The 21,388-nt window shown below is 38.4% G+C and overlaps 1 protein-coding gene across 4 annotated transcripts in view; it reads left to right on the top strand.

The window, feature by feature from the left end:
* LOC109041225 (uncharacterized) overlaps positions 1-21,388 on the top strand; it is a 413,234-nt gene that overhangs the window by 3,529 nt on the left and 388,317 nt on the right. For all 4 annotated transcript variants that reach the window (XR_011899748.1, XM_072299619.1, XM_072299616.1 and 1 more), the window contains exon 2: positions 16,078-16,234. Coding sequence is in view for 3 of the 4 variants with exons in the window: in XM_072299619.1 (XP_072155720.1) it covers positions 16,079-16,234 (156 nt within the window). In the remaining variant the exon portion in view is untranslated. The remainder of the gene's footprint in view (positions 1-16,077; positions 16,235-21,388) is intronic.

The raw sequence follows: 21,388 nt of genomic DNA, 5'->3' as shown, positions 1-21,388 counted from the left end.
TTCAATGAAATATTTCTGTGTTTAACAGTAAGTTAGTCAGTAAATATCATTCACAGATTTAAATATCTGTTTCCGTTTATCTTTTGATACAATATCGCACGGCACAATAACGAAGGGAGGGAAAGTATAGAAACTTTAATTGATTTTTTATTTCTCCTTCGAAAGGACCTCGGTAGATTTACTTTGCACAACGCCCTCATCAGCAAATTTTTGAAGCGTGCGAATTTGTTGCTATCAGATTCTTGCCCGCAATTTTTTACTCTAAAAAATGTCAAATTACTGACTTCCAGCCCCACCCCTTTCCTCAGAATCTATTTTGCATTGACCGAGTATGTCAAGTTCCAGAAATTGTAACAAAATTTATGGCGTTATGACCCGAATAACGTTTTGCGTGTACAAATGCTCAATTTTCTCACATCAATAAGACAGTTATTAGTTCAATTAAGTGTCTATACAAGGTGCAGAATTTACTTTCACGAACTTTTACCTTACGAATTCTCAAACCTCCTTTCTTTCGTAAATTATGAATCGCTTCAGTGCTTTTGTGTGGCTTATAAAGATGATAGTATTTTTTGGGAAACCGACTGTGAAAAAATTACTAAAACAAAATACCTAAAATGGACAAACTGCTCCGTTCCATTCGTTTCGTTTCAATCTTTTTGGGAAATTCGAAATAAACCACCGCTTTCCGTATTAGATTCTTGATGATCCAATCGCCCGCAGCCAAAGAGAGATTGGACCAATGAGAGTCAATTATAATAATCGACACTCTCATACTCGACACTTAATAGTCCAACCACCCCCTTTTTTCAAATTTTCCGCCAAGGTTGGGACGAAACGAATGGAACGCGGAGTGTTTTATCGAGTTGGAGTGATTGAATGAAGGGGAAGAGCTTGCCTTTGTTTCTCTTACCTTGAAGAATAAAAAAATGAAGTCATCGCAAGTCGTCTCACGCATGCAGTCTGACATCTCAGGAGCATTTGAACAGATATATTGCGTACCAATGTTGATACGTCTTTAAAGGATCTAAGTACAAAAACTTAAATATTGAAGCGATTAAATTGAGGAATCTTGTATTTAGTCGTATTGGTTCTGTAGACTGATGATTGAAGTTAATAGACAAATGAGTTAAATGAAGAGTAAGCGATCCTATCGGTCAAAACGGGCAGTCGTTATAAAAGAGGGAAAATGATAGATGAACTATATAAGGTCTCTCGTGAGTTGCCGTTATAGATAGTCTATATTACTCGCCTCTTTGGCGATTGCAACCACTCGCTTCCACTAATAGAATTCTTTATTCATTTTCTTTTTGTCTCCTCTATCTATAACTATTGTCTATGAGTTTCAATAATCAGCTCAATGATAATCAAACCATCTAGTTTTGCTTTTTGTAGCTATGAGTACGCTAGAACCACTACAATTATCCGAACTATCAAACCTATGACTCGTATATTAGAAGCTTCTAAAACTTCTTTTCCATAGTTTCAACTGAATGTGGATGTGAGCCGGACTCTTTTTCGTACTTTGGTGCTATGACCATAAATCTATCTCGAGGTATATAACATGGATACGGATACGGCGAATTACAGCCTGATCCTCCATTTTGGTGGTTATTCAATTTTTACATGGACGTTGAAACATTTGCATCAAGCGTTTTTTGCCACTGATTGTGAGTCAGAGATATGAAAAACATTTCCACGAGAGCCAAAGAAATTTAAAAAAAACATTGACATTCATTGTTGTAATTATCGAAAGCAATTGTTTTTTTTTATTTTATACGATCATCATAGTGAGGTGAACATAAAATATACGCAAATTTAGGAGGTCTCGGAGCTTATAGTATATATATATTTTCTAATTTCTTTACACCCATTGTAAAAGTATTCAGATTAAAATCTTGAGAATTTGCAGAAGCTAAATATGCAGCCTGCACCCCAAATTCATTAAAGTACCCAATGAAATTTCAACAATTTTGAATACAAATTTTTAACCTCCTCACTAAGTTTCTAATTTTTATTTGTCTGAGATAGATTCAGACTGACTCAAGAAATTTTATAAATATGAATGAATTTAACTCATATGCTACAAGAATACCCAAAGTTTTACAGTAACTCCAAAAATTTCACAAAATTTTATTGAATTTTACATCATTGTACTCAAAAAATGTACTGACAACCAACATAAAGTCCACTATTTTTTTTAGAGAAAATATGTTTGAGTGTGTTTTAGCACTCGTGAAGTACTTTTCAAGCATACAGCGTTCTTGTGCGCACCTGTCAAAATTTTGAAAACACACGGCAAAGGAGGACCGAAAAATTTGAGGGTCTACTGGCCGCATTCCTGAAGTCTGTTTAATGTCAATACTATATGCACCAAGCAACACCTGAAAAAAATGTCAGAAAAAAGAGAGCACGCAGTTTGATTGGCAAGTTAGATCATGAACGACCGTAAACTTTCCTATAAACTCTAACGAGTATATTTTGCATCAGAAGGGGGAGAAGAAAACTTTTGCGTAGTTATTTTCTCTAGGTCCTTTCCGAAGTTCTCCAAAGTTTTGGTTTGTAAAGTAAAGTTTCCCTTGAGAATACTTACAGGATTTTTTTATGGTCGAAGCTTTTACGCCTTCCTTCCGCTAGGAACGCAGACGATTATACACACATTTTTGTCCCAGTGTAAATCATTTACTCCTACTTGTTCTAATCGCAACGTTTAGAATTTTCATTAATTTCTAAGGAATTATTTCTGACATCTCGGCTTACTCAAGATAGTTTGAAGTAGAGGAGCATTTCGGTGTAACATGGTCCGAAAATCTCCACGATCGTTAAATCGTGAAACCTCGCTTGGGAAAGATGCAATCAAGATTCTGATAGTGCTTTCAATATGACCTTACTCGAATTATTGAACGTGTTTTTCTCTCTGGAATTTGGCCACGAATCTAAGAATTTCCCATTTCCAAATTATGAAAAGGCACCTTTACTTAAAAACACAGGTTTAGTTGACTGATCACGCACTCACTGATCCTTACTGATCAGTGGCGTGGCGTACTTTGCGATATATTGATTGATCTGCCATTTAAACTTATGGAAATGGATCGATGAACAGGGTGTTCGCAACAAACACCTTAATAATTGAGTCTTGACCACAACTTCAAATGGGGAGATAATGATAATCGCGATCATCACGCCTCACCGCAGTCACTGATGATCATCGTATCTTCGGCGCAAAACCCACTGATTGTGGAAGTTTGAATTTTCGACCCCTAATAGAGTTTGATGACGACTTAGCAGCTAAGAAATTTCATTCCTGCAGGTGCACAACCCGCGAAGAATTTGCGGTTCTTTAATGATTTTTCCCGTTAAATGAATGGTCGCGAGTGGGATAGGATATTTTTCGAGCAGATTCATGTCTCTATTACTTCAAACGAACATTGGTCTTGATGCAAAAAAAATGTCCTTTGTAACAACATCTTTGATTTGGACTAATCAACGTGTGTCCCTTTGCCTGAACAGAGCGAAAGTGTCAAAACCAGAGAAAAGAGACCCTTCACTGGCCTCTTGGTGGAATCTTTAACTGCCGGGGATTCTACACATTCTTATCAATAGCCCCAGTAGCAAAACCATAGAAGGAAAAGATATGGATTATGTGCGAAAGTTATTTTTTTTTTATATAACGCATGCATACGAAAGTGTTAAAAGTTAACATTTTTATGTAACCATTATATGAAAAAAGTCATAATTTTCGTGAGCTTTTCGCAAAAATATTAAAAAATATTCTAATTCGCGAAAAGCATACGAAAATTATGACTTTTTTATATAAGAAATACATAAAAATGTTCAGTCTTAATACTTTCGTATGCATGCGGTATATAAAAAAGTAAAAAAAATTGTCTGTAAAAAAAATTGCCTTATCTAGCTTTTATCATTTTTCAAATATTACGGTCAGGTCTGAACTTTCATTTTTTTATATAAGCGTTACACGTTTTCTGTGTAAAACTACCATTTAGATAACAGATATATATTTTTATATTTCTTTTTAGAAAAACAAAAATTTGTTCTGCTACTACTTAGGGAGTTGGTCAGCAGTTGAATGTTGAAGTCTCGAAAGTAAAAGCTTTCACCATTGTCAAGGCGAACTCGACGGACTGAGAGACACGCAGCTTAATCGATGGCTATGTTTCCTGGCTGCCTCTGCGCCCCTGTGTGGTTATATATTTTTTCATTAACTCATCATTATGATTTGGGACTTGTTAAAAAATTAACTGCATAGAATTATCGCTACTAGCCGCGTAAGGTCAAGACCCTAATCTATCTCTGAAAGACAATGTTAACCCTTTGTTGCATGAATCAGTCACTGATTTCAGGAAAAAATTCTACATTGTACGGTGTTTTTAAGGATTATAGGAACAGATGAAGTTCTAGTTTACACTTTCTTTTGGAAACTTTGGAGATCAGACCTCTAATCCTCTCCAAACACCATGTGTTGCTTTGGCGCAATTTGATGCCACAGAAAATCAAAGCCAAAAAAACATTTGTTGCTTTCATGTAACGCTATGCAACAAAGGGTTAACTCACCAGTCAAAAATGAGAAAACACCCGGGAAAAGAATCCGGAAGTATGTTTCAATTTTGAAAAGTTTCGGGGCTCAACCTGTAATTTCGACGGAAAAGTTCCCGAAGTGATGCCTCCATGTCAGAGCGGCGGTAGAAGAGGCCTCGAAGCGGGAGGAAATCTCGCGGAGGAAGAAGCAGAGCGTGACTAAAGAGTTAAGGAGTTAAGGAGTGAGCGGAGAAGGAGACAAAGCAAAAAAATTTGCACATAAAAGCCACCAAATACTGCGCCGTGTTCGGAGGGTGCGAAACGAGTTTTTATTTGAATTTTATTGAACAAGATTTCGTCTTCCCGATTCCCCTCCTCGCGAGCGCTGCGCGCCCCGCACCGGCTCCGACTGCGATGGAATTGCCGGGCAAAACATGAATAAATAAATGAAAAGAAAAAAAAAGTAAGCACAACGTCACTGAGTATTGATGGGTCAGGAGAGAAGACGGGAAAAGTTCGCCGGATCTGCCTCTCCTCCGAAATAAAACTTTGTTCTCTTTCATAAAGTTCCTCAACTTTTTCTCTCTAATTCAATCTATTTTTAATAGAGGAATTCTCTTACAGAAAAGCTCTTGCTTTTTCAAACTCCCCGGAATCAAATCCAATGCTCTCTCTCGAGCGTTAGTTCGCTCACTTCACTCCTTCTCGTTTCCTCTTTCGCATCCAGCCTCGGCCGACCTCCCTCCTCCCCCCCCCCCCCCCCGGCGCCCGTTGTAGTTTCAAAGTCGTCGCTCTCCGTCTCAAGACTCGAGAGTACATTTCATCGACTGTCTGACTTTTTGACTCTACTTTCAGAATCTTTGCCCCGCATTCCCGCACCCGTCGTCTTATCATTCCCCTCCCGCGCCGCAGCATACCTGACATCACTCGCTTCACGTAATTTGGTAAATTATTGTTTGTATCTCTCTGTGCAAATAATTAAGTTACGTAACGGTAATGGATCAGGGACCACTAGACAAGGCACGCAACTCTTGAAAATTACATTTAGAATACGATTTGTGCAACGAAAATTTCTCAAATCGACTCTCAGGCAAGTTATATATTGACGTTTTTATTTAGCATTGGTTACGAAAAATTTGACACAGCTTGTCTGGTATGGTCATGTTCAACAAACGGCGGATGACGGATTGCCTAAGAAGGTACTAGATTGGGTTCCTCCTGGACGAAGGGGACTTTCAGCAAAATCGTGAATGGGCGGCATTCAAGATGAAATTACAAGATGCCATTTATTAGATGACGACCTCTGGACCGATAGACAAGAATGGCGATTGGGCGTCGCAGAGCGCCCGGGCGTGCTGTAAAAGTGACTTGCATGTATGTGCGTATGGTTGATAGATACGTTTATTTGGTGCTTTTAACAATTGAGCCATTAACACCTTAGAGGAGAGATCGAAATATAGTATGTACGAAAAATTTTAATTTCCCGCACACATGGGAGACCAGAGTGTATGTGAATCGAATTTCGCATCGGTGCCCTGGTAAAAATTGGCAGTAGAATCTGTGTTCCAAAATTCCATAGACCTACAGCCGGCTGTAAGACTTCCAATAGCTCCTATAGCCGGCAACACAATTTCTCACAGCCTTTTATAGCCGATTGCGATTGAGCAACAGGCTGGCGATATAGTGTATGTTAAACGTTAGTACGTAATTACGGATGCTAGGACTCAGTGAGTTTTTGGACTACCGCTCTCTTTTCGGGCCGTAGTATCTAGATTTATTTTGCAAGTAATGTTCCGTACTTTTGAAGGATGTCTGCCATTCCTAATATGATGGAGCGCCTTTAATTTCGTATGATACTTTGCAATACCTCTGGTGTGAAATAGTTGCTACAAGCGCCGTGGTACGCGGCGGCGCGGCGCGGCGGGCGGGCAGCCAGCGCGAGACGCGCATTGGCGCCTACAAACCTAACAGGGATACTTCACGCATTGCGTAATGCGTGAAGTATCCCTGTTAGGTTTGTAGGCGCCAGTGCGCCGCCGCTCCGCTTTGTGTTAGGCTCTAATATTTAATCTCGTGGAGTCAGCGTTTTTAAACTCATGACTTTGAAATGTTTGCACACTCTGTATGGATTATCCTTATTTTAGTTAATGAAAAAAAATAAGTAGTAAAGGAAAATATAATGTGCGTTTTGTAAATATTAAGGTGATTCCGTACAAACTTAAGGATTTACAAAGCACACGAATTTCTACACAATTTCTTGTAGCTTTTTATAGCCGATGGCGAAAAAGCAACAGCCAGGCGATAAAGTGTAAAGCCCGGCGATAGGAACTATAGCTCGGCTGTATAATGTTTTATCGCTTCGTCTAGCCCGGCCGTATGTTTTTTTCCTCTTTCTACAGCCAGCTATATGATTTTCTATCGCCTTCTTCAGTCGTCTATAAGAGCTCCTATGGTATTTTGAAACGAAGCTCCTATCGCCAATTTTTACCAGGGTGGCGTAGCGTGATTTGCAATGTATCGATTGATATGTCATTCAAACCTATGAAAAAAGATCGATTATCAGGGCGTTCGCAACGAACACCAGAATAATCGATTCGAACGCCTGAAGGTTCATACGACGTTTTTCCTTAGCACGGCAGTATAAGAGAAAGCTCTCAGTCAGGCTGTGCCCCATGAAAATGCAAATTACAAGCTCTGATGGTTATCTCAAACCTGTAGCTAAATGCGTGGACGTAATTTTACACGTAGAAATTTTCGCTGTGTTGATAACGACTTAATTACATTTCACGTATTGAAGCATTACCTTTTCAATAAATAATGCAGATACCTCTCAATTTTCCCCATTCAACTTCCATTGAACGTTTCTAAGCTTATTTTTAGAGAATGTGTGTGTGCAATGTGCTTGAACATGCGCATGCGGAGAAATTTCGTGGAAATCGAATAAAGGGGAGCATATTACGCCTCTTCCAATCAAGTGAACTTCCGCCGCACTAGTTCGGCGAATTCACGACGGTTCAGGGCACAGCCAGGATATTCTCACTTTTCGCTTCACCTCAATGAGCTAAAACTAGTTCTTTAGTTCTTGGAAGTCATGCTCAGTGCATTGAACTATCTCAGCCGAGGCGCGCGTCAAGTATATTCGTTTATATAATTAATTCGTCAATTATTTATTAAAAACGTAATTGTTTTTATCATTTTAAATGGCAGTATTCAATACAGCGGGGCGATTATTGAAATGATATCGACTGTATGTCAGCGCTTTGTCGTGTCGCGCCATCGACTAAGCAATGGCTTAGTCGATGGCGCGACTCGACAAAGCGCTGACATACAGTCGATATCATTTCAATAATCGCCCCGCTGAGTGTACAAAAACTTAATGGTTGTGAAAAGTAGAAAAACACCCATTCCGCGAATCAAACTACTCGCGCCAAACACAGTGCGGTCGCTTACATTAGCGCCTACATGACTGTAGGAATACTTCACGCATTGCGCGTACGCTACAGCGCGCGTTTAACAGCGCCTACAAGACTGCGGGAATACTTTCCGCATTGCGCGTTTACTACGGTGTGCGCATTAATCATTGAAAATTCGTGATTTCTCGGCACCTACCACAGTGCACACCATTTCTGGCCAGTGTACACTGCACATCTCGAGCCTGCAATCCTATAGAATCGAGGGATTAGTAGAGATTTTGCATTCCTAAATGGCACTCTACTCTACTCAGTCATTGATGTCGGAGTTCGTCCGTCTTTTTCTGATTGACTATCGTTAAAACTATATCTTTATAGCGGGAAAATTGGCCGGTCTCTTCAGTTCTCGTCTTAGTGGAGACAGATTAACGTATTTTTTTTTTTTTTTTTTTTTCTTTTTTTTTTTTTTTGAAATTTTTCTTGTACAGCTCTCCGTAATTATTTTGTTAAAATAATTTGAACATGAAAATATAGTCGCTGAACTAGGTAACCTCAAGTTGGAGCTGTGAGCTGTAGTTATTTTACTAATTTCATACTTTCCTGAAACTTTAAGTGGGTTTTAATAATTGGATCGATGACTTTTCATTAGTTCTTTAGCGGTGCGATTTAACTTTTCTAACGTTACGTCGAGACGAAACATCATCCCGATTCAATAAGTTAGATCACGTTATTGATTTGTGTTTTTTTGCATGGGAGCATATCGACGGTGTAAGTCGGCAATCACATGAGTCGGTTTGCGACGTCGCAGACTTCCTAGTATACTTTTATGTTTTAAACGGAATACTACTCACTGGCAATTCTTTAAAACTGGCGTGATTTTTCTTCTCTGTGCGAAGAAAATTCTGCAAAAACTTCAAGGAATGATCTCAATTTGTTCTCCTTTAAAAAAATAACATAGAGGCGGAGATTTTCAGACACCGCAAACGAGTTATGTGATTGCCGACTTACACCGTCGATATATGAATATCTTCTGAACCGTATTGAAATTATCAGCGAAACCTTTTATGTATGTATACTGCCACGATCATCACGTATTTACGGCACACGTAGCATTTGCACCTTTTTATACTTGACGGGCTAAGTTCTTTGCATATTTTTCAATTGTAATTTGGTGTTCACAGCATGTCAACCAATAAATCGTGCCTTTTTTCTCAGCACATTTTGCATTTTGCAATGATGTATGGCTGCTTAAATGAGTTAAAGAGCTATCTAGCAAATTAAACAATGAAGACGGCTGTAGACACTACAGATCAATGGCTGATTCAGTCTTACGTCTTAACGGATATCAAAAATTGATAGGCATCGATTTATTAGCAAACAGAGACTAAAAGTGATTGTATGGCTGTATACTCGTGTTTTGTTTGACCAATATTCGCAACTTTTTCCAGCCATCACAAAGTTTTCCGGTAAAACGGTCCAACTGAGTTTCTCACAAGTAAAACAGGGCCTTACTAAACAACGTTATGCGATTAAAACAATGAACGAAACTAAAAAAACAGCGAACCGATTAAATCAACTAAGGCTAAAATCAAACTAAAAAACTCAAATTCGCTTACGTCTAATTGCCAGACTAGTTTCGGGAGCCTCAATCGTCTCCCATCTTCAGTGGTTGTTGACTGATTCGGAATTCGTGGTCGTATCGCATGCATGTGGCCGAACTTTGGACTCCAATGCTCGGAACAGGATGTTGTCTAGTCCGTCCAAATCCTCATTTAAAACGTTCGCGCGGTGTTTAAAAATATATAACTTTTCTGCTGTGTTTAGTTGACTGGATTTGGTGACTGATTTGACTGATTTGGTGATTTTGAAAAAGTTTTTAAAAATTATGGTCTATGCGTAGCTCCCAAAAATAAATACAACCTTAGAAATATTGGAATGAGGAATTTAAAAGATGAGACACCCGTTTTAAAAAAATCGGGTATTTATAAAATAAATTGTTCTGGATGCGAGAAAGTGTACATCGGACAAACGAAAAGAGATATCGAAACAAGAGCTAAAGAGCACGCTAGGAACATAAAAAACGAAGAAACAACAAAATCAGCAGTGGCAAAGCATTTTTGGGAGGCAAAACACAGCATAGAATTAAAACCTTAATTACTCAAATCAGTCACCAAAGCCAGTCAACTAAACACAGCAGAAAAGTTATATATTTTTAAACACCGCGCGAACGTTTTAAATGAGGATTTGGACGGACTAGACAACATCCTGTTCCGAGCATTGGAGTCCAAAGTTCGGCCACATGCATGCGATACGACCACGAATTCCGAATCAGTCAACAACCACTGAAGATGGGAGACGATTGAGGCTCCCGAAACTAGTCTGGCAATTAGACGTAAGCGAATTTGAGTTTTTTAGTTTGATTTTAGCCTTAGTTAACGTTATGCGATGACTCGAAAAAGTTACAGATATTGGCCAAACTATTGGCTTATTCTTATTGAATGCAATCAAAGGTCATGAGTTCCTTTGGATCCAATTCGTAACTCAGGAATGAAAAAGGATTATATCCATTTTATCGAATCGGACCTATAACCAAACACACAATCGCTCAAAATGTTCACAGCAAGAATTAATCGATATCTAAATAGAATGTTCGACATTCGTAAAATTAGTGCCTTTCAATAGTCTTTTTACCAGGTGAAACGCTCTGTATTGGAAACAGATAAGCGAGATTGGTGAAAAAGAGGAACTTCTTCCGAATAACTGTCCCCGAAAAAAAAGTTATGAAGAGCGTAGATTTATCCAATGCTTCAAGAAATGGAACACAATCTGTGATGAAGGATGAAATGCGAAGCTTCGTATTTCATTAAAGAAACCAGGGCGCGCAGGAGTTTTCGCGTCGCGGTGCGGATAAAGGAGGCAAGACGAAAAAAGTAGATGTAGGTTTTGATGCAAACAAAAACAGAGGAGGGGAAAGTGAGGGTAGGTCGGGAATTGAGAGATGAATGTGGGAGGCGAGGGAGGGTGGGGTCGCGGGGGGCGGGGGCGGTAAACGGAACGCGAACGAAGAAATCAACTCGGAGAAATGTAATCGACTAACTTGTCAGGCTAATATTTTTACATATTTAAGCAAGGAACGTGGGAAAAACGGAAAATCCTTCCATTGCTGGATTTTTTGCTTTCGTACCCTCCCCCGGAGAACATCAACACTGCAACTCGACTTAACTTTGCAAGACTATCTTGTTTCATTACGTATGATTCTCTTTGTGACTTCCTTCTATTTTGAGGGGAAAGTCGGCATTGTTTCTTCCGTCTTTTACTTCCCCCTAATAACTTTCACCCAGTTTTCCGTCTCTCTCCCGATTTGCACTACTTTTCCATCTCACCGCCCTGAAATTTTGAAATGCTCCTCAGTTGGATTCCAGCTCCCTCGTTTTGCCTCTTTCCTTCTCTCCCACCTCTCTCTCCCCCTCCACCCTCCCCCACACCTCTTTGCCCCTTTCCTTCCGCACACTCGTTGAAGTGCTCCCTCTACCCCTCTGCTCTATTCGCTTTCTTTACTTCCCTGTCAAGTTGAATTTTATCACTCATGGCTTAAGTTGACTTGTTTTTATAACTTTTAACGTTCTTAATCACAGTTCCTTGCGAATCGAATCTTCAAGAAGACAATGTAACTCAGCCACAAAACAAGACTTTATTACATCGCATTGCGTCGTTAACGTTGATGTTTCAATTCTCTTTTGAGGAGGGAATAATTCACTCACATGCATTTAAAATAAGAGTCTCAAAAGCGTATTAAAGGGGGAAAATACCAGTTTTATTTAATTTCGCTTAGTTATCGGTCGTGCTAATTGATATACAGATTCTCTTGTTTTTTACTTGAATAATAAGTTAATTTTCTGAATGACCAAAACCTGCGTTTTCTGCTAAGTATCCAACCTATTTTTTGAGGCATACAAATAAATTAGGGAAATCAATTAGCAGACTCACAAGTTTTTCTGATTTGGGAGTGCCTCTCATCAGGAATTCTTGAGGGCCCATGTAGAAAACCAATAAAGCTCTAAAAATAGCTGAAACGAACAAATGATATCCTTAAAATTAAAATGAAAACATTTTCATTGAACTTTATAGACTTTCTACTCCACGACGAATGGACTCGTTTATCCTGGTAAAAATTGGCAGTAGAATGTGTGTTCCAAAATACTATAGACCTATGCGTCCAATTGCAGTGATGTTACGAGCAGTGATATCGCTCCATTGAGAAACACGGCGTGTGACGTCGTCCTCCGCTATGCATAACTACGTATTTTTCCGCCTTGGTTTCATTGGTCTAAAACTAGTTTTTGGATTGCCGCTCTCTTTTTGTGCCGTAGTATCTTGATTTATTTTGCGAGGAAAGCTCCGTACTCTTAAAGGATGCCTGTCATTCTTAACAAGTTGGAGTGCGTTCAAAATCCTATGATACTATGCAACACTTTTGTGAAATAGTTTGCACGGCGGCCGACCGGCGACTCGGCGAGCGCGAAACGCGCACCAGCGCAGCGCCTACAAACCTAACAGGGATACTTCACGCATTGCGCAACGCGCACCAGCGCGGCGCCTACAAACCTAACAGGGATACTTCACGCATTGCGCAATGCGTGAAGTATCCCTGTTAGGTTTGTAGGCGCCAGTGCGTCGCCGCTCCGCTTTGTGTTAGGCGAGGCTCTTATATTTAGTCTCGCGTAGTCAGCGTTTTTCAACTCATGATTTTGAAATGTTTGCCCACTCTGGATGGATTATTCTCATTTTAATTGATGAAAAAAAAAATATGTTTTAAAGGAAAATATAATGTGTGTTTTGTAAATATTAAGGTAGTTCTGTAGCAAACTTAATGATTTCCAAAGCACACGAATTTCTACACAATTTCTTATAGCCTTTTATAGCCAATGGCGATAAAGTGTAAAGCCCGGCGATAGGAACTATAGCCCGACTGTATACTTTTTTATAGCTTCGTATAGCCCGGCTATATGATTTGCTCCGCTTACTACAGCCAGCTATATGATTTTCAATAGCCTTCTTTAGTCGGCTATAAGAACTCCTATGGTATTTTGAAACGCAGCTCCTATCACTAATTTTTACCAGGGTAGTCATACGTCAAAGAACTCAACGGACACCGCTGATGATGCCTTCATCGATGGCAATCAAAGTGACTTTGAGCTCGTGTCATATAGCTATCTAACTGCATCTTTTTCACTTGCTTTCCCTTGACCTCGATGTATTGTGTGGTTATCTCCTTCTAAAATCTAATTTTAGGAAGCAACATGTAATAAATTGGATATTTTGATTGATGCATATGTAAAACTGCAAAAGAAGTCCAAATCTGCGCAAAAAAATTGATAACAGACCCCTGCATATTTCACGATTCAAGGTATGAAAGTGAGACAACAACACATAGAGGTCATACGTGAGAGTAAGAGAGACAGTTTTCTGTTGTTTGGAGCCGTGAGTGACTTGGTTGCAGGAAACAATGCTGTCATTACGTCTTTATGAAATGAGTACATTCTCTGAAGGTGCCTCCTCATCACTCCTCATTAGTCATTATCCAATCAAACCCTAGAGTAATTGACTCATTTATTTTTCCTTCGCGATCATTCTCAGTAGTAAAATGTATCTCACGGCTATGCTGCCAAGTTAAGAAAAAGCGCCGTAGGAACATCTGAGAGCTGCCAAATTTCCCTTCTTGAACCATTAATTTTTGAGACAAATAATGAATATTTATACTAGAAATTTTCTAATACTTTAGATCACATTGCGAGGAAAATTATCTGGAAAATTGGACGGAAGATTTTCACAAGTTTTCTTGAAAATTCGTATTTTACTGAAAGAAATTTGGTAACGCACGATGGTTCACACTGCGTTCTTCCTCAGCGCGGTAGTATGCTGCTTTGCCACGGAAAAACGCTGTTTGAGAATTTGAAGGCCGCCAACTTCTCCATCATAAAGTATTCATTTCCCATATTTTTCATAAGTTCTCAATTCTTTTCAAAAATACCCATGTTTTTCAGGAAATTTAGATTTTAATGATGGGGAATTGCGACGTTTGAAGATTCATGCGGCCTTTTTTCCGTAACACGGCAGTTAGCACTATTCTGCCGTGCTAAGGAAGAACGCCGTACGAACATTCGAGAGTTGCCAAATTTCCCTTGATGAAACATGCATATTTTTCCTTGAAATTTTTAGATATTTTAGATTAAATTGCGTGCAAATTTGTTTAAAAGTTTTGGAAAGTAATATTCACAATTTTTTTCGGAAATTCAGTTTTTACCGGAGGAAACTTGGCAACATTTGAAGGCTCATACGGCGTTCTTCCTTAGCACGGCAGTATTAGTTTTACGTCACAGAAAAGCAATATATATAGATTTATTCTCATAGTTAGCACTGAAAGAGGATAGGTATGCCAAATTGTAATTGTTTGGATTCAGTTCAGTATCATGGTGAATTCCTTTCGTAGCGTCACCAGTATTAGCATCGATGGGCGTCTTTATAGTTTGTTTTTGGAGGTAAATCTTACAAAGAATATTTGGACTGTGGCCCGGTTTCACCATCTCTTAACTGCGATCTTTTTTTATTTTCCAGGTATACACTACAACCACTGCACATGCGTGCTAGTTCGTTTGGTTTTACAAATCTAATGTCAATAAATTAGCTATTTAGCCTAATTTTCTTCTTTATCTTTTCATTTATTACCAACCCTCTCTAACTCAAAACCCTTTCCACTTGCGTCAAACTACTTTCATACATTTGCAACCTTCTAACAAAGTAAAAATTTACATGCTATTTTGGGGGATTCTTCGGTTTGAATACTGAATTTTAAGGTTCGGATAGGACTATTTATTTACTTTGGTGGGAAATTTTGGAACTACTAGCTGGTTAATTTTTAATAGCCTTTCAAGTACCCAATACATTTCACCAAGACACGGTGGACTTGAAGTAAAATAAAATAAAAAAAAAAGGACGGGGGTGAGTCTATGGTATGTGCGGACTTAAATCGTGAAAAATCAAAATCTTGGCTGATCCTACTTTCGAGATTTCGCAATTAAAAATTTTCATCGTAAATGCATGTTTTCTGCTGATTTTCATCCGCTTTTTTATTTATTTGTCCATTGAATCGGTGTTAATCGGTTCACGATTTTATTTTTCGTTCGATTCATGTCGATCGAATACATATCCTCGCCATACATGCAGACTTCCAATATACTCTTTTTTTAACTAAACAATTCGCCTTCTGCTCCGTCTGCAGCAATTTTTATTACGAATATATTGTGCGTACTGATTTTAGCTCATTACATAGTCGACTCTCTAAGTACGTATTATGTGCGCAAGTAGTGCAATCTGTCGGAGAACGAACGAAGTAGGGGTTGAGCAATTTATTCAATCTCACCTCTGTTTTTCTCTAACAGGGTGCTCTACGTACACACATTAAACGCTTTCGGACAGTCGAATATGTAATGAGCTAAAATTAGCACGCACAACATATTCGTAACAACAATTGCTGCAGACGCAGCTGAAGGCAAATTGCTTTCACACATAAAACGTCAAGTATGTAACGTGCTAAAATCAGCACGCACAACATATTCGTAATAACAATTGCTGCAGACGCAGCAGAGGGCTAATTTTTCGGTTAAAACAAAAGAGTATGATAGGTAGTCGAATAGAGCGAGAGGGTATGTATTCGATCGACATGAATCGAACGAGAAATAAAAACGTGAACCGATCAACACTGATTTAATGAGCAAATAAAGAAAATAGTGGACCAAAATCAATGAAAAACTTGCATTTAAAATGAAAATTTCAAGCTGCGATACCTCGAAATTGGGATCAGCCAAGATTTTGATTTTTCGCGATTTTAAGTCCACACTCTACGCGTACCATCGACTTACCCCCTGCAAACCGTTTTCGGGTACATTTTCGTCGCATTTTTTTTTGTGCTTCAAGTCCACTATAAAGGGATTAGAAGGTGATAAAATCGGGCCTGAGCTTAATGCACAACAACTGACTGAACATAATTAGGCGCCAATCTGCAACATTCATATATTTTTAAAAAAAATTGCTCGCAGCTCTGGCCTCTCTAACAGAATTTGCTTGTTTACAGGATGTCCGGACACAGTTACACGATTCGTCACCTCTTAGAACTGCCGTATGTGCCTTCTACCCCCAAGAAAAATCGCTGCTCCCTGTCACCCTCACATCTGCCTCCTGCTCCTAGCATCATGCCTTTCAAGCACTTTCTTCCCCCATTCGTCCACAAGGTAAGTTGGTCTTATGATATGCATGCCTGAAAAGTGTTGAGCACCAATAAATCGTCAACACTGTCTAGATGCTCGGTTCTCAAAATTCTCCACCTGGTAATAGATCAATCGTCAATCAGTAAAAAAAAAGAATAAAGTATGGCAACGGTGGCGTGGCGTGAATGATCAATTATCGATATTTCTCCATTTGAAGCTATGATATAGAATCGATTATTAAGGTGTTCGTTGCGAACACCCCATTTACCGACCCTTTTCCATGGGTTTAAATGACAGATCATTCGATGTATCGCAAAGTACGCCACGCCACTGGCGTGCTTTCACGCCACTGGTATGACAGGAAGTCTGCTACGTGGCAAAAAAAGTTACGTGGTTTTACACTTTGGTCATCTACATACTGCGCTAATGTGTAACGAGAAGCAAGTGAGTGCCTTGTTTTTATAGCTGAAGATAAAATTCTGCAATTTTAAATAACATGCACGAATTGCACGGCTTATGAATTTTATAGGGAAAAATATGTAGCCACTTTAGCTACCTATCATATCATTTACCTGTATGCACATTAAAAGGTCTAATTGCAAGTATCTGATATTGACATAATTTGACATTGACTTTGACAAAAGATTCATGCAGTCATTTTCACATCGAATGAGCAGTATCGTCCACACGCCGACCGCTGAGATCATTGTAGCGCAAAGCACACGAACGCATTCATACGCCATCTACGGGCGAAATAAGAAAACTTCTTAAGCTGGTATCTGCTAGGAGTCTTGGAAAACTCCGCGTGAGAGCAGCACTAGATGCGGAATTTTAGGAGCAGACTGCCTCGTAGGGTCGAACTTTAAGCATCACAAGACTTACTTTCCCATAGAACGTTCATGAAAAGTACGTTGCTGCGAGTTGCACGAATGCAAAATTACCTCGTGAATGAGAGATTAGTTTTAATTCTGACTTAAAAATCAGCCAGTTAAAATTTTCAAACCGCGCAAAAAACCAAAATCTTCGTGGGCCAAATCAGTAAATGAAAATAATATTATCTTCTGACAAGTAATTACAGTTCCCTTTCTCTAAATTTTCTTTTTTCTTCATCCAACTTGTCGGCAAACAGTCAGCATACTGAAAGGACTATTCTACCGTGAAGTGCACTATGCCGCTAGTGGTGTTCAACGAAACGAGTATCTCTTGATTTTTAACGAGCAGAAAAGTTGAATTTCGGAACAAGAAAAATACTTATTCCTCTTCAAAAGTTAAATTTAGAAATTTTCAATCAGTTCATTACGATCTCCGTAAAAAATTGATGAGAACATATTTGTTGTGGTGCTTAATTTCTAGCTATGTCTTGTGAGCAGAGACATGTCATTTCTTTACATCAATGAATGATTATCGAGCAGAATTGACTTAATGTGCATTTATCAATGCCCTTTAATTTCTGCCAAAGTTCTTACGTAAAAGAGCTAGACGGTTTGTATTATTTAAAGTACTGATTTACATGTTTTCGAGTCAAAATTTGCTATTGAAAGGATAATACCATGAACATTCCAGAAATTAACTCCTGAAAAATGAAAATATCTTATTTTACTTACATTGGAAACCTCGAATGACGAAATTCGAGTCAAATTTAGTCAACATATCAAATTTTCAATTTGAAAATGCTGCCGAATTTACTCTCACTTTCTCGTTATTGGAGGAAAACAATATGATGAGTTTTCTCTTGGAAAATAACACATATAATTAATTCCGGAACGTTTGAAAAACTTTTCTCCTTGCATTAATTGAATATGCCCAAGTTTAATGATTGTGATCGGTTTTGAAGCTCGGAAACCGATCGATAGAGTGCCAGGTTGGGTCAAGTTAGGTCACGCAACTAAACTAACTCTCCGGCGGAGGTGGAAGTATCACTCGATTTGAAGGCGCCCCAATTCTGAATTGGTACGAACTATTTATACATACTAAAACTTTAGAACTTTCTCGGCTCTTCAACTTTTAGTGCACTATAGCCAGTCATGCTGCGTAAAGTTTATTTATGAAATGTTTAAGAAAAAACATGCAAAACAATATGTACTTCAATTATTGATAAGTTTTCAAAGGTCTCTTAAAAAATAATGGGTTACCTATATTCATTTTGATCATTAAACTGCAATGAACGTGCCTTTTTAGGAAAATAATGCTTATCTCGTCGCGGTATTACAATTTCGTAGTTCTTTATTTATTATTGTTTTATTTTTTTTTTTAAACAAAGTGTTTTATATAGGACAATTTAGTATCCATCCAATCTCTCTAATTATAATTAATGATAAGCAGATTATTGAGGAGAGACAACCTTAATTTGCGAAATTCAACTTTATCCTCCAGATGATAGTGAAAAAATGTTTGCCCTGAAAATTTTCAGGACAAATAAAGTTTGTTGTCCGCTCTTCTCTTTCAGTTGGTGCTCCTATTTTTATTTTGTTTGGATACACAGTGTATTGAAAAATGTGGCACCATTTTAGCAAGCGCGTTGCATTGATCATTCTGTAAAAACTCAACGCGTTGCAGAAAAGCAGCGAGGCATTTTTAAAAAATATGAAGGTATGTGTAGAATACTTTACACCTCTGGATCCTCACCCTTGCATTTCGACGAACACGGTAAACTTTCATCAACTTTGGAAAAGAACGATCAAATTAACATCAAGATGAAATTGATGATTTACGGCAACGAATAATATGTATAATTGACTGTGAGATCAGCACACAATACTTGTATCTAAATCCGTTGGACGAACAGCTCAAGACGGTTCCTCTATCGGAAATAGTTGCATCATTGGCGAAAGTTGAGCGCCAATCTCGTGCTGAACTTGATAAGTTTTGTATGAAGTAAGTAACTTCTTCCCTGGAAGTTCGAAAGTTTAAGAGAGAAAGTAATAACCTTTAGTTGTAAATTTTGTTGAAGTCACAACTCATGCAATGCTCCAACACTTTCCCCTTCACTCGCTTTGCACTTGAATAGAAAACTTGCACTCTCATCGGTAAACGATCAGATCTCACTCAGCTGATTCAGTAACCCAGTTCTCTTGAGGCACATTACATTCCACACTTTCGTTCAAATCGGACGCATAATATAAGAATGGTGAGGTGTTGAAGATACTTACTTGCTTTTATTTTAAACCTACACTTAACTTATAATGTACGTAACAAGGTGGTAAAATGACAGTGGGCCCACATCATTTCGCGGGGGGAAAACCAAGAAGTTCCATTCATTATCATGGTGGAAGATTTGGAATGAATTCATCTTTAAAAATACATAGTTGTTGAATTGTCATTGTATGCTCGCAAAAGAAAAGAAAAAATCACGAGATAAAGAAAATGAGATTCTGCAACAAACGTCAGGTTTGAATCTTGAGAATTTAGTGCAAATGCGTAGGGCGGCCAAAAATACCGCCCTGTCCTTTGAACATAATTCCATACTATATCCTAAAATCAATCGGTGCACCAAAATCAAGTCTCAAAGCAAATTTAAGCAACATTTCAAAATATTGGTGTTCTTTCATTTAAAATCACTGCAAACCGAGCGCATTTACCGATCAAAGGTCGTTGCAATGGAACGGAACTCAGCGCGCCTTCATTGGCCGAGTGATGCAACACGCACCAACGAGTTAAAATAGTGGTTTCATTAGGGTTGAAGCGTTCGGCACTTTTGTGATGTTGACGGGAATACGTTAGTTCATGATAATAGCGCTTCATTTGAATCGTCGAGCTCCAGAGAACGACATAACGTGGCATTTGCTTCCTTTTTTGATTTTCCTTTTTTTTCAGAGGAATTCTCTCCGGAGATTAGACCTTGAAAGGATTAGGGTTTGAATCGGCGCCTGAAAAACGCGAAAATGTCTAGAATTCAATGAAACGAGGAATATAATAAAAAAATAATCCCATCGAATTCCTCAGTGTTAGTGACTCTTTGGATGTAGTTTCATTATGAACACTTTTAGCCGTTCTTTAGGAAAATATATCCAAGTTGCGCACGTGCGCCTATGCCTACTGCCTAGTTCGGTAAAAGTAGTATCAACTAAACCCTAAATTTGATCGAAATAAGCAAAATGGAGAAAGATTAATGGATTTTATTTTTCTTTAATGCACATTTTTATCTTAGTGTTCGAAAACGACTCATTTCTGAAATTTAACTATTTATTCTAGGCAACGTGCGAATGTTTTCTCATCAAAATTTCACAAAAACACGATTTTTGCAACAAAAATTACTGGAAGTAACCCTTAACCAAGGTTTTAACATTTTTCGATGCATGAATTTGAACTTTTTGCTCAAAAAAAAATCATAACGAAATCGCACGCTATGACAGTCTCCGTAGTTTAAAAATAAGACAACTTCAATACAGACGCCTCGGCTCAGCTACTGCAGGTTGTTCACACTTCAAACAACACATAACAGGCTGGGGAAGGGACACTACTTGTTGAGATGCCTGCCGAAACTGTTGTAGTGCTTGATTCAATTCGCGGGGACTCTTTTTTTCCTCGTGAGCGAGGTTTTCAAATTTTTCGTGACTAGTGTCAGTTAAAAACGTTAATATCTTGGTTGGAATTCCATTTAAATAATTTTCGTTACGCGATTTGTAGGTATTCTGCGTGAAATTTCAAATTGGGAACATGTATCAGAACGCCCACAATTTGTGTCTTGTTTAGTGGTTCGTCTAATTTTTTTTTTTGGATTTGAGTCGGTTTTGAATTCGATTTTATTTATTAAATCATTAACATTATCCTAAGTAGAGAATTCGCAGATGTCTGAAATTTGATGAATTTCGTGTTTAAGTGGAAACTACCGAGTGAACTGAACACGAGGATACCCTTGGTTCATGAAGTGAATAATCATTGGAGAAGATGTGACAAAATATTCCAATCTGCTAAAATACATGCGTTTAAATGCCGCCAGATGACGTCACTAAGCGGTGCATTTGTTCACTTTTAAATCTACTTTTATACTATTCTCCATATAAGAGAAAAATTATTAAAAATACTGTGAAATCAGCTCTTTAAGCACTCTCAGATGAAGCAATAAAAAAATTGCTTGCAAATTCTCCATCGCTATTACGATGGCTGACGGACAATACCGCCCATCTGCAAACTGAGCATATTTTGCAGAATAAAGAGAAAACTCCGCTATTTTTGTAA

The sequence above is a fragment of the Bemisia tabaci genome, chromosome 1 (genome assembly GCF_918797505.1).
Source record: "Bemisia tabaci chromosome 1, PGI_BMITA_v3".
Lineage (NCBI taxonomy): Eukaryota > Metazoa > Arthropoda > Insecta > Hemiptera > Aleyrodidae > Bemisia > Bemisia tabaci.
Note: the sequence above shows the minus strand (reverse complement) of the source record. Positions and strands in the feature narration are given on the sequence as shown.